The sequence below is a fragment of the Glycine max genome, chromosome 20, assembly GCF_000004515.6.
Source record: "Glycine max cultivar Williams 82 chromosome 20, Glycine_max_v4.0, whole genome shotgun sequence".
NCBI lineage: Eukaryota > Viridiplantae > Streptophyta > Magnoliopsida > Fabales > Fabaceae > Glycine > Glycine max.
Window position 1 is genome coordinate 18,381,567 of NC_038256.2, and position 13,976 is coordinate 18,395,542.

Below are 13,976 nucleotides of genomic sequence, written 5' to 3' on the forward strand. Positions count from 1 at the left end.
GTCAATGCATAGACATTAAACATTTAAACTCAAGTAAATATTGATATTGTCACGGAGTACATGTCAAATACTACCTATTTCTAGATATAAGAAATGAAAGAGAATAGTTTCTTGGTCTTAATTATTAAAAATATATGATTACTTTATTGTCAAAATTCTTTTTTGTCCCTAACTAACGGGGAGATCTATTAATGATTACATTCATTTTCTCATAATGGGTGATTTATCAAGGTATCATCAAAACAAGAACACTCAATGGTTAAAAATTATCTTTTGAAAATAATTAGTCTTAAATAATTTAATATCATGGATAGTCTTACAATGAAACTAAATTTTATGAAAAATTAATTAATTAAAATATTTTTATTGATGTTTACAAATAAGATAATTATTTCTTAAATATTAATTTGAAGGTAGAAAAAAAGAAAAGAAACGATGAATAAAGAAATAGAAAGATGAAACTTAAAGCACAAAAGGATGTCTTATCCATAAATAGAAAAAAATGAAGTAATACTTTTGTATTAATAAAAAAATCAACATTAAAATTTAAGTAATTATTACATGCATAAATAATAAAAATATTTAAATATTTATTGTAACTTGTTGATTTTGAATAATAATTATCTTAAAATTATACAATTGATGGTTTCTAATTAATTAACATTGAAATAATTTTACAATGGCGGTACATGCATATTAAACAAAAAAAAATTAAACCTTTTTATTTTATTATTTGTTTGTTAGTCATATTTTTTTTAAGTTATGTTAAAAAATTATTTAATTCTAAGAAATTATAAAAATGAAAAAAATATCCTTATCAATTTCATAGTAATTAGGGGAAAAGTTTTTTTATTAAGTTAAAAAAAAAGCATTTCACTGAAATAAACAGTAGAAATTCAATAATTCCATCAGATTTTTCTGTTTCTAATCCTCTAGCGAAACAATGAGTCAGCGTCGGTAACATCTTGAATTTTCTAAACCTTGTATATTTATCGACTTAAAAAAACAAAAACAATGTAAGAATTACATCCCGGACAGATTTCCAAGCAATTATAAACAAATGTCGCATCTCTTTTAGTTCCATTTGAAATTCAAGGGTGAATTTTACAAGGAGAAAACTAAATCATGTAATTCATAAGTTAACAACAACTTCAAGACTTCATGCTCTGCAGTCAGCTTTTCAATTATATTCATTATTCAATTATAAATGAAAGCCATAACCTTCTGTTTCTTAAAAAAAAAAAAAAAAAACAGTTTTTTTGTAACTGCCTTATTTTGATATCAGTAGTTCTTATATAGCTAACCTTACCTAGCGGTATTAGCAATTTTTCTAAATAAATCTAAGTAATAATTAAATTATCCAAAATATTACACTGCTATTTAGTTGCGATGCGATGTTGCATAGTTAAATATAGCACACACAAGTGTTAGCAATATTCTTCGTTTAATATTAGAATTTAGCCGTAAAAAATATATTTTGTTTAATTTGTGTGACATGCATATCCTATTATAAACAAAAGTCAAAGGTTAAATCTTGTAACCATACAAACACTAAAAACATCATGTAGAAGTATTTTTTCAAGAGAAATTACTGCTCATAAATCAACTATATCTATTGCTAGCCATTGCTTGGTTGGCTTAACTGCAAAAATTCATGTTCACAGCCAAGTATTATTTGGAGTGGTTTTTTTATCTGTAAGAATTGAATACAGTGTGAGGGAGTTTATAACACTCACACATCCTGTTTAACCAACTGAACTAGACCCACTTGATGTATTATTTGGAGTATGATTTTATTATGTCAAATTAGTTACATGTTCAATAGTATTATCGAATAAAAAAGATACCTGTGACACATTACATACATTGAGCATACACCAACCAGAAATTGAAGAGGTTAGATACTACATTTCATGCATACAACTTCTGAAGATCGTCTTTGAATTTGGCTTTCAGCTGCTCTCTCTTTATCTTGAGAGCTGCAGTGACCAATCCAGATTCAGGAGTCCATGGATCCGGCAGCAACTTAATCTTTGCAGGAATTTCAGTTTTCTCCAGCTTTGCAGATTTTGCAACCTGAAATGAATGAAATAAAGGAAATGAGCCATTAACCACGCAGCACATACAATGGTTATCAACTTATAACTATGTCGTAATGTCATAACTAGAACTCGCTATTATACAGTTTTTTGGTGAATCTAAAAAATCATTTCTATGAAGTTTATTATCCTTCAAGCAAAAAGGATGCCTTGTCACAGCTGAGATACTTCCTTCACATACTAGTCAATGTGGGACTTAGGTCGATATTATCCAAGTCCCAATCATAGCACCGCCCTTGATAGGTGACAACCTCCCCACAGTTGACACTCTACAACGCTTCACTTAGCCTTTCTTCTGGTCAGCCCTTCCATAAGTAACCCTTTCTAAAACAATGACAACCAACTCTGATATCAATTAATAAGCACCCAAGCAAGCACTTGGGAAACTCTCCCTTAAAAGCTAACTGTCAAGGAGGGAGAACCAAAGCCACTCAAGTACCCCACAGAGAATTCCATACTACTTGATGTAACACTTAGGCAGGCACCACCCTATATAATACCCAAATCTCTATCAAAAGAGGAAATTTTCACCCTATATTAAGAGTGCCATTGTTCGCAACAGGTGTTACCAGATCACAATTGTTTTATGTATATTCTGATAATTGATAAAGCATAAATGGACAATCCAAATATTATATTCTGGATATGTGCCAGCAAACAAGTAACCCATAACCATTCACATATTAGCTAATTGTTAGGAATCGGGTATTTTATTAGAAAGATAGGGAAATCTCCCTTGAAAAAAGCTACAAATATTCAGAACTTAACCTCCCCAGCCCAAGGGTCCTAATCCTCTCTCAAATGAGAAGGACGATATACCCTTAATTCTTCCCTATTGCAGCCCAACAAACTAACAGATATTAACAAATAACTACCACTCACACCAACAGATATCAACAACAAACAGATATTTATAGACACCTAACACTAACCTTGGAAATAGACTGCAGAACCTCAGTGACAGTTTCAGGTTTGTTACACAGATCAGGAAAATCTTGGTAATCTATACCAGCTTGTTGGGCCCACTTCTCCAGGGACTGTTGTGAAGCAACAACTAGAGCCACACAGTAATTGTGAAAGGGGTCTGCATAAACCATTATATTGTCCACATAATCACATGATGATAGTGCTGCCTCAACCTGCAAGTAAGTCATAATTAAAACACTACGTAAGGCCCAGAAAAAGTTACTGTGGATCTGGTGTAAGTACTTTATCCAGACTCCAAAACGAACAAGGTATGGTTTGAGTTACCTTTCCGAGAGAGATATATTCTCCATGTTGAAGTTTGACAATATCTTTCTTCCTATCTATGATTTCAAGACATCCATCAGGGTGGAATTGCCCAATATCACCAGTATAAAACCAGCGCATACCTTTCTCATCAACCTGTACTAAGTTAAAAAACAAAAAAAAAATGTAACGAGTGGCTTAGTAATATGCAAAAACAGATTTAAGAGCAGTTAAAGGAAATTAAAAAGGAAAAATGTCATGCATACAACTGTAACTTGGGAAATTACCTTGAACACTTCGTTAGTTTTTTCTTGATTCTTAAAGTAACCAGCTGTCACACTAAATCCTCCAACTACAATCTCTCCCCTTGGCATTGGTTTATCTGATGTCAGATACCCTCCTTCTTCCCAAGAAACAAGCTATACAACCAAATTAACAAAGAAATCAGGTTCCCACCATATGAGCCTTCTAAGTATCACCAACTGCAAGTTCTAATACAGATTAAGAGACACGAATTTGTTATTTCACAGAAGTTGTTATCTTCTTACTATCTTTGATGTCAAATAAGTTTTATTACGCACAAGCTTGAAACTCTAATAATTAATGACCATTACCATAATTCAATGCAATATCTATGAATAAGTAGTGGTTGGAAGCTCACTGCACTGTTTTTCGGTTAATGGGACATATGACATACCTTAATGTAGCAACAAGGAAGAGGTGGACCAACACGTCCCACACTGTAGTCATCCCACTCTGAGAAGGCAGCCCCAGCAAATGTTTCAGTCAAGCCATATCCTTGCCCAATAGGAGCCCTATCAACAAGTAAATATAGAGAACTTCAACACTAAATGGATAATAAAAGGTGTAAATCAAATTTATCAACTCCGGGACAGTGAAACTCTTCCTGTATTTCTGTGAATCAATAAAGTCCCTATCAAATTATCATCAGTGTTCTATCATAGTCATAATTAAATAAGAAAATAAATCAGGAAATATAATGAAATATGGTAAACCCTATTAAAAATCATCTAAGATACTCTAAAGTATTATAAGATATAATAATGATATTATGAGGCATTTATAGATAACACTCTTACACTCCCCCTCAAATTAGTTCCTCAAATCTATCCACAAATTGGTTCCTCAAAGATTTAAAATGTCACCATATAGACTTTTATGGAGGATTAAATTAGTGATCAAAAGAATCTTTGAAGATTAGTTTGGAAAAATTAAATCTTCAAGGAATTTAGTGAAAAAATCATTGGAGGACAAAGGTAGTGAGAAAAGAATCTGAGGAACTAATTTGGTAATTTAAACTTTTCGAAGGGATGATGTTGCGACACATGTAACTTTGGTGAATAATTCTCTGATACCATGTAATGAGTTAACTATCCCAGTAGCTTAAGCTTCTAGGTGAAAGAACAGGACTAATTAGTTTGGTTTCTATGGTCAAAGAGCATAGAACCGAAAACTTGACTGTATTTCTTTTTTCCCCTCTTTAGGAGAACTTAGTTCTTAATAACTTTTCTCCATGATGATGTTCATTTTATAACATTGTGCAAGTAGACACAACAAATAGACATACTTACATATGCTATTAGATACAAATTCACATAATATGCAAACTATACATAGCTTTATTCCCCTAGATACATAATGCCAACACAGAATAGAGGCGTGTGAACACACACACACACACACACATATTCAAATTCCAGTTAGTTCCAACCAAGTATTATGTAGTACAAAGATGGGAATCATTACCCCATGCAGATATTGATGAAGTGTTGCGAATCTCCAGATAAAGGAGCTCCCCCACAAAGCATAAACCGGAGCTGGCCTCCAAGTGCACTACGAATTTGTTTAAAGACAATGGTATCCCACATCAACTTTTCCAATCCCCAAGCTCCTAGCCAGCTTCCTTTTACAGCAGCCAGTCGGCGCTTGTATGCAAAATGGAAAAGATTCTTCACAAGGCCCCCTTTTTGCTCAACCTACATAGAGTATAGAAAATGGTAAGGAGAGAAATAACCATTTAACGAGTAGTTTAATTCAAAGCATTGAATACCAGGGGAAGGTACAAAAGAAAAAAAATTAAAGTTTCTGCAATTTGGGATTGGAAAGCAGCCATCAAAATGGAAAATTCTACCAGATACTTCTATAAAACCAGCATTGCACTAAGGTAGTAAATGCTGAACAGTAAAGTTTCAATAAGAATAAAAACTAAATGTAGAAGAGATGAAAATGTTGACATGAATCAATATACACTACAAGAAAAGACTATCAATGAAAGTATATAGGAAGAATTGTAGTACAAGCACTATCGAGGGAAAGATAACAAAAACTAAACACTAGTTTAAGGTAGTTTGCTCATGTGAGGTCAAGACAAACAGCACCCACAATACAAAAAATTGGATCAAATCGAAAGTCATTCGTTAGGCACCCATGATGCAAATAGGAAAGAGAAGGGAATGATTTAATGACTTGACTGAAAATGAACATAATAAAAAGAGAGATCTCTCCTTCAAAGTTCTCCCCTTTCAAAACCAAGCACTTGCTCGCTTCCCTCAAAATACAAGTCCATGAATGATATCCCTACCCCTTTATTCCTCCTATTTATGTAGTTATCCAACTAATACTCTATAACAGTCTAACTAACTAAATGTTCTAGTTGTTTAAATTACCTACTATGTCTTCCTTTTATTCTTCCAAGCAACTACTCTTCTTGTCCTAACACCACTGAATCAGAAGGCCAGAGGAAGATCAAAGAAAACCTAAAGAAAAACCATTTGGAAAGATTTTACTCTAAATGGAGTAATTGAAAACTTAGTTTTAACTGAGCCAATAGCATTATTTAATTCATGTAGCAGGCCTCATTTAATGGAAAAAGACCATGTTGTTGTTACTCCCCTCTGCCCACACAGACCTCTATTATGAAAACATTTTATATTAAAAAACATAATTAAATTCCAGGTACAAGCCTGACAGATTCATGAGGCTAGCCACTAGCTCATGGGTTTACTGAGGTCCAATTCCATTTCTATCCTTTTTTAGCCTTTTAAGTTGAGAAAAAAGGAAGAGCACACTCATTTGGTGTAGCTAAACCATCAATTCAAATGGTAGGACCCCAAAATTAATATTCAACCCAGATGCACCAAATGAATGAGTTCTTTCTCTTTGCTTAATGTATAAGGCTAAACAAGAGCAGCACTGGCATTTAACCACAAAACATTCATGAGCTAAGGTTGAGGTAACAAACAGTGAAGCACAATGGCATTCTCAAGTTAGTTGTCAATTTTTTTCTTTTTTTTTCAACTTATTTATTTTGTAAATGTAAGGGAATTTTGTGTAGGTTTTCATAACAAAGGAGACATCTGTGCAGCTGACACAAAATAGAAAGGATGGAGATTATGTGACAACATGTGTATGTGAGATAGAGTGCCCATGTGGAGCATTGGTTTGATTCACACCTTTTTTACAACTCCATCTCGAATCCGATCAAGAATAGCTGGTACTGCTGTCAAAAGAGTGGGCTTTAACACAGTAGCATCTCCCTTGGTTCCTTTCTTGACTTTATTAGACGTGTCAGTTAAAGTCAGAGGAGAGCCGTAACCAATTGCACAACCTGCAGCCAGCATAACAGACTGGACAACCACCGTAATTTAGAGATAATATCATCAACATCAGCTGTTTTTGACAATTAGAAGGCTAAGAAGAAATCACCTCTGCTGCCATTTCAAAAACATGAGCAAGGGGCAAGTATGCCAGGTACACATCCTTGCTACCTAGATTTGGAATCACTGTCATAACAGCTGCTGTAGTGGCTACAATGTTGCCGTGAGTAATCATGACACCCTGAATTTACAAAAAAAGTTAGCACTCCATCAAGTGAAAGGTAAACATGTAACTGAGCTGTTGGGGATCTTCTTGGTTCTCAAAATTACTAGACTAGAAAATTTTCATCATATTTACAGAATGACTTAATACGGTTATTGGTTATAATTTACCACCTAATAACATGATGACAATAAAGTCATACCAAGACTCAAGTCAATACTCAACTACTCATATTTATGAACTACATTATTTAATAGGCATCAGGTTGTTGAGACATTCAAAGAAGAAGGATTCTGGAGTCTGGACAAAACATTTTGCAAACATGCAGCAAATCACAGGTATGAATAAGAGATTATAACACAGACACTGAAAGGGACGAGACCTGCAACAAAACTTGTGTTGAGCTGTAAATATTATATATTAAATGCAATTAATTAGGATAAAATTGAGGGATATTAATGAAGAGAAAGTTTAGGAGATGTATTTTGCTTAGGAATGGTTTGTTTCCTTTTTTGGAGGATTGTATCAGTCTTTAAATACCTGTGTTATTCCTCTTCAGGGATGGTATGGACAGCATTTTATTATCACATATTTAGATTTCTCTACAACTTGAAAAAGAAACAAACCTTTGGCAGACCTGTACTGCCACTTGTGTACATGATAACTGCAATAGCATTCTTGGAAGGCAGGCTTGGCTCAACAGGACTTTCTTTCCCAAGTTTCTCAACTTCACTAAAAGATGCAATTGTCCAGCCGCTTGAACTTCCAGAGAAAGCATCTTCTTCGTTATCATCTTCAAAGTAAATAATATTTTGTAAAGATATTAGTCTTGATCTTATTGCATCCAACTTCTTCAACTGCTTGGAGTCACAGATCAGAGTAGATACTTCAGTCTGTTCATATTCCAAAGCTTCAAGTGAGAACATGCCCATCATTTTTAGTTACTACAATCATTAACTATTAACTATTTTCATCCATTCTCTAAAATTATGCAAGAGATAATAATTTCCTACCTCATTTAGTGAGTGGATCAGGGCATCCTCACCTAGAGAAGCATAAATAGTAACGACTGTTACATTCTGCCTGAAGCAGCCCTGAAGTTTAGCAAAAAAAATTCATCAAAATTTCTGAATACAAAATAGTTAAGCCAAAAGGTAATGGAATGACTTGAGGATATAATGCAAATAAAGCAAATTTACCTGAAGGGCAATGAGCCACTCAGCCCGGGTATCAGAGAAAATGGCAACACGGCTATCTTCATTATGGCCCAATTTAAGAAGACCAGATGCAAAATTGGACACGCGAGCAAATACCTCTCCATAGGTTTCCCATTCATAGTCTCCTAAATGAAGTTTCTCAAACTTCCTGCCATCACTAGATGTAACCAACTCCTTTTGTATTAGTTTTCTAGTTCCAAGAAATCGATTGCAGGTATATTTATTACAGGATTGCTCAAATAGATGAGCCATGGTTGGGGCTCCTTTCCAAGGAACTTCAACCAACTCAGTTTTTCTAGCATTACGTACTGCAAAACATTCCTCACCACCAACTTCTACCGGCACACCTCTTATTTTTCCTTTTTTTTTTCCAAAGAACAAAGCTGAAAACAAGACAGGAACAAGAATGCTTATGACTATAGCTGCAAGAGCTCCATACTCTCCATGATCTTTCCAGCCAAATATGTCACTTATATTTAGAATTTTTAACCATGAGGAACTACCCTTTGGATCATCCATCTTTTATGTTTGGTGAGATATAGTGGTCCTTCTTAAGCAAAACACAACCTAGATTACCTGAAAAAGGTGAAAGAAAGCATGGATGCAATTTCTTTATTTATTCATAAATGTAGAAATTCAAGACAAAGGAAGAAACATTTTATAAAGAAAAGAGGGGGAGGGGGATAAGGAACCCCCCTCCTCAGCTATAAAAAAAATAAGAAAACACTATGATGGATTGCAAGGCACTGGACTTGAATCACTGAAAAGTCTATAATACATTATTACTGTCAGCCTATCAATAAAGCTTATTCAAAATCCTAGAAGTCTAGAACTGTCCAGACATTCGAATAGTAAAAATCAAGGACATCATTTGAGGGAGGTGTTGCAACTTGCAAGCATTTATAAAGAAATAAGCTAGTGATGAACAAAAGGAAACACAGTTTGGGTTGACCAAATCTGGAATATTTGGGACATGTTATCTCAGCTGAAGGGGTGTCAGAAGACCCAAGAAAGTAGAAGCACCGTGGTTCTCACCACTCACCAGAATCTAAAAAGTACCTAAAGATATTAACAGCCTGTGGGGATTTTAAGGGCTAAGAGGGTACTATAGAAGGCTCATAAAAGATTATGGAAAGATTGTTAAACCCTTACACCAGCTTCTTAAAAAGGACAGTTTTCAATGGAGAGAAGTGGCGCAAGCTGCATTTGTCCAATTAAAAGCTGCACTGAAATTTTACCCAATCTGGCAGTCCCAAGCTTCTCCAAGTTATTCATAGTAGAGACTGATGCAAAATAAGTCAGTTAATGAAAAGGAGTTTATGGCTGTAGTTTATGCCACGCAGAATGGAGGCATTTTGTGATTCTAACAAACCAGATAAGTCTGAAGTTCCTGACAAAACAGAGACTGGTGATTGAACTACAATTTAAATGGGCCTCAAAGTTAATTGGATATCATTTTGAGATCCAATACAAACATAAGCAAATGCTCTCTCAAGGAAGATGAACTTTGCAGCTATCATCACTGTGAATGTCAAGGGGTTGGTGGATTGGACAGAGGAAGTTCATTCAGATGCTCATTTACAGAAAATCATACAGGATTTGATCCTAATCCACATATCCCAAAATTGATGGCAGAATTTCACAGCGCTCCATTTCAGGACAACTCCAATTTTTTTCAGGACATTCAAGAGGCTATCAAATATAGAGAATTGGGATTTAATGAAGAAAGATATCCAAAATTTTGTTGAAGCCTGTATCTCAAGTCAATGAAACAAATATGGAACTTTGTCACCCACAGGTTTACTACAGTCTACAGCCTCTGCCTATCCCAACCAGAATTTGGTCGGACATATCCATGGATTTCATAGTTGGTTTACTTAAGGCGAAAGGGCTGGGCACTGTTTTGGTGGTGATGGACAGGTTGACGAAATAAACTCATTTCTAAGGACTCAAGCATCCATATACAGCAAAAATGCGGCCAATGTTCTTGTAAAGGAAATTGTAAAACTGCCTGGGATTCCTCCATCCATTGTCTTGGATCAGGATCAAGTTTTTCTCAATCAATTCTGGAGAGAATTGCTTACATTGGCAGGTACTCAGGTACTCAGTTAACGTTTAGCACCACCTACCACCCATGTTAGGAACCAAGAATTGAAATGAGGAAGAAAAGAAAGAGTTTTATTGAATAGGATGAGAAGAACAGAAAATAGGAGAGAAAACTCTCCTTCAAGGGTTTTCCCTTCACAAAGGATTTCTCCTTTCACAAAGAACTATGGCTCAATCTAAAAAATGAACAGATCTCCCTCTCTCCTATCCTTCTTCCCCTATTCATATCTAATAAACCCCTCTAACTAACTAACTAATCAATATCCTAACTGTAGTAACTAACTCCCCTTCCTCATACTCCTAACAACCCAAGATTGCCAAACTGAGGTGGTTAACCGCTACTTGGAGATCTAGTTAAGGTGTTTGACAGGAATGAGGCTTACACAGTGGCCTAATTGGTTTAGCTTGGCTGAGTTCTGGTTTAATACCAGCTATAACTCAGCCCCTAACATTTCACCCTTCCAAGCATTATATGGGAATGGGATAGACCCTCCTCTGTCATTGAAAGGGACTACAATCCCTTCTAAAGTTGAAGACATGAACAAGCTGACACAGGAGAGTGGTTTCAGCTAGCTGAGTTGAGAAGTAATCTGCTCAAGGCGCAGGATCAGATGAAGCCACAAGCCAGAAAAACATAGATGTGTGGAACTTCAAGAATGGGATGGGTCTACATCAAGGTGTGACCATTTAGACCGAGATCATTTGCTAAGCGACCAAAAGTTCCAGATACAATGGAATGGAATGGACAGTGCAGGTGGTGGATAAAATAGGAACTATTGCATATAAACTGGAGCTTCCTGAGCATAGCAATATCCATCCAGTCATTCATATTTTGTTGCTGAAGAAGGTCAAAGGCTCCCAAAGGGATTCACAGCCACTTCCCCCTGTGCTCAATTACAGGTACAACCTGAACAAGTACTAGTGACAAAGGAAAGCTCATCAAATGGTTTCAGCTACCTGAGTGTGACAATAGTTGGGGAGTGAACAGCTTCTTCTTCTTTACAGGAGACCTTTCCTTAATCCTTATTTCCACCTTGAGGACACCATGGCACCTTTGGAGGGGAATATTGTTTTAGACCTATAGAAAAGGTCTAAAAGAGAAGAATTAGAAGGAATATTAAAGAAGGGGAGGACAGGACATGTCACAGAATAATAGTACAATGGCCATTCGTATAGTTAATTGAGATTTTGTTAGGGGGTTATAAATAAGGAAGGAAAAGTCAGTTGTAGAAGTGGGAAAGTTCAGACTGGGAGAAACTAGGACTCTTGACCACATCCTTGGCCATTCATTCTTTTTTATACTCTCTCTACCCTAATTCAGTCTTCCACATTGAAGCAAGATTGATACGGGGAGATCTTGAACAATAAAGAATTCTTTTTCTTTCTTCATATTTCTCTTATCCAATTCTATTAGAATCACAGAAAAATCTACAATACATTAGCACTGCCTGCCTATCAATAAAGCTTATTGAAGTTCCTAAAACTGTCCAGAGATTCAAATAAAATCAGGAAAACCTAATGCAAAATATGTTATACCACATAGGCAGCACACTTTTGTTGATTTATCATTTAAGAATGAATTCAACATCATATCTTTGAATAACCTTTTAATTGATTTTCTATCATCCATGAGCATAAAACTGAATAGTTTATCTTCCCACCCCCAAGGAGAATTCATGTTTTAATTACTTTACTTTTCACCATGATGATGTTCATTCTATAATCTTATATAAGTAAAATAAAATTACTTTATAATCTCACCTTCCTGGTCTTTACTAAAAATTAAATACAATAAAATTTACCAAAAAAAATGTAACTGCAATTACTTCATCAATAAACAAAAAGGAATTTCAATTAGAAATACGAAATTAACCAAAATTTTGAGATTACAAAAAATTAGAATAAAAAACAAGTGGTATACAATTGTCAACTAATCACTCTTACAAAGTTTACAGTACCAACTACCAACTACCAACTGCCAGACTAGTTTTTTTTTTTTTTTTTTTTAAAAAAGCATGCGGATAAATTGAAGTCATAAATAGAATATAGACTTGATTTATTACAGAAAATAATAAAAAATCGACCAAGTATAAAACACTCTGATTGGGACCAACTCAATCAAAAACAAGAAGCAGAAGGGGACATAGCCTCTCGCAGTAATGATTAAAAAAATGATCAAAAACCCAGAAGAAGAAGAAGAAGAAGAAGCCCAGAAAATCAACGATTATACCAACACACATAGAACAACCAGCAACATCAACCCCACAAGAAATTCAAGGCAAAGAAAGCATCACCACCTTCCCAACAAATCAATTTCATAAGTAAATAATTACACCACAAACCAGAACTCAAAAATTGAAAGGGAAAAAAAAAGATGCAGATGGAACAATTACAATACCTATGTGGGTACGATAAAATGCCAATGACCGTGTGTTTGTGTAATTGTGTTTGTGTGTTTGTGTGTCTCTATTTTAGTAAAGTCATTTATTTTAGGGTAAGCAGTGGTCAGCAACACAGCACAGCACAGCACAGCACCGACCAGTATTGCATACTATTGTTCGCATCAAAATATACGCTGTACGAAGCCGCACGACAACTGTAGCGTGACCAAGTTACGATAAAGTATAAAATTAATAATTTTAGTTTCGTAAAAAGCAAACAAGTACAAGTGTACGCTTCTACGTTTATCAGTTTATTTTATTTTATCCCTCAAAATAAGGTGGCTTCGTATTTATGACTTCAAGTTATCCTATGATAAAGATTGTTCAAGAAAGAAGAAAGTCTGATAGCAAACGTCGTGTTATAACATAGGGAAAAAAAAGAGTGCGTAGCGGAATTAAAACTTAGTTCCCAAAACAGGTAAAAAAAAAATACGACAGATTAATTCTTTCAAGAACCAAAATGAATAAAATATAATAGATTAATTCTTTCAGGAACCTTAATATTTATCCTAAAATATTAGTGTTCAGTGGGTAGTGGAAATAGACTTTCGATACGGTAGAGTGAGTCTCGCTTCAGTCACATTAGATTGAGAGATAAAAAAGAGCAAGGGAGAGAGAATCTTGGGATCTCCCTTAAACCAGATGTGGTTTAGATCTAGAATGGAGTTGAAGTCCGTTCAATCCTTCAAGTGAAGGACTTATAGAGGTAATCTGGTGGGAGATTTCGTTAGGGATACATGATTATGCGTAATGAGCCTTCATTCTTGACGACAAGGTAAAGATGTCGAAGGTGTTGTCAGGTGTATGTTTATATCAAGAATTAATTAGGTAGGTGAATGTTTATTTTTTGAATTAATTTAATAATTAGCATCAATTTTATTTACTTTTCTTTTTGTATTTATTATGTAATTGGCAATCTTGCCTATATATGTAAATCTTTTATTCATGAATAACATACAAGAATTATTCTTCCTCTCCTATTATTTTTTTTCCCAGCAGTCCCTAAAATCACATGGTATCAGAGCTTCGGCTCTGATCCTGTG

The 13,976-nt window shown here is 34.8% G+C and overlaps 1 protein-coding gene across 3 annotated transcripts; it reads right to left on the reverse strand.

Moving 5' to 3' along the window:
• Positions 1 to 1,744: 1,744 nt before the first annotated feature.
• LOC100803126 (long chain acyl-CoA synthetase 8) lies at positions 1,745 to 13,498 on the reverse strand. 3 transcript variants are annotated; one of them, XM_006605538.4, is made up of 13 exons: positions 12,891 to 13,498; positions 11,450 to 11,583; positions 8,369 to 8,962; positions 8,183 to 8,263; positions 7,796 to 8,062; positions 7,056 to 7,187; positions 6,803 to 6,976; positions 5,097 to 5,326; positions 4,027 to 4,144; positions 3,617 to 3,748; positions 3,351 to 3,485; positions 3,032 to 3,238; positions 1,745 to 2,076 (listed from the first exon to the last, which is right to left on the reverse strand). In XM_006605538.4, exons 3-13 carry the CDS (start codon positions 8,903 to 8,905, stop codon positions 1,912 to 1,914), a joined length of 2,178 nt encoding a protein of 725 aa, XP_006605601.1. In that variant the 5' UTR covers positions 8,906 to 8,962; positions 11,450 to 11,583; positions 12,891 to 13,498; the 3' UTR covers positions 1,745 to 1,911. The 3 variants fall into 3 exon arrangements, with proteins under 3 accessions (XP_006605601.1, XP_006605602.1, XP_003556895.1); XM_006605539.4 differs by having other exon boundaries at positions 11,450 to 11,570; positions 12,891 to 13,084; XM_003556847.5 differs by lacking the exon at positions 11,450 to 11,583 and having other exon boundaries at positions 12,891 to 13,111.
• Between the last annotated feature and the right edge of the window lie 478 nt (positions 13,499 to 13,976).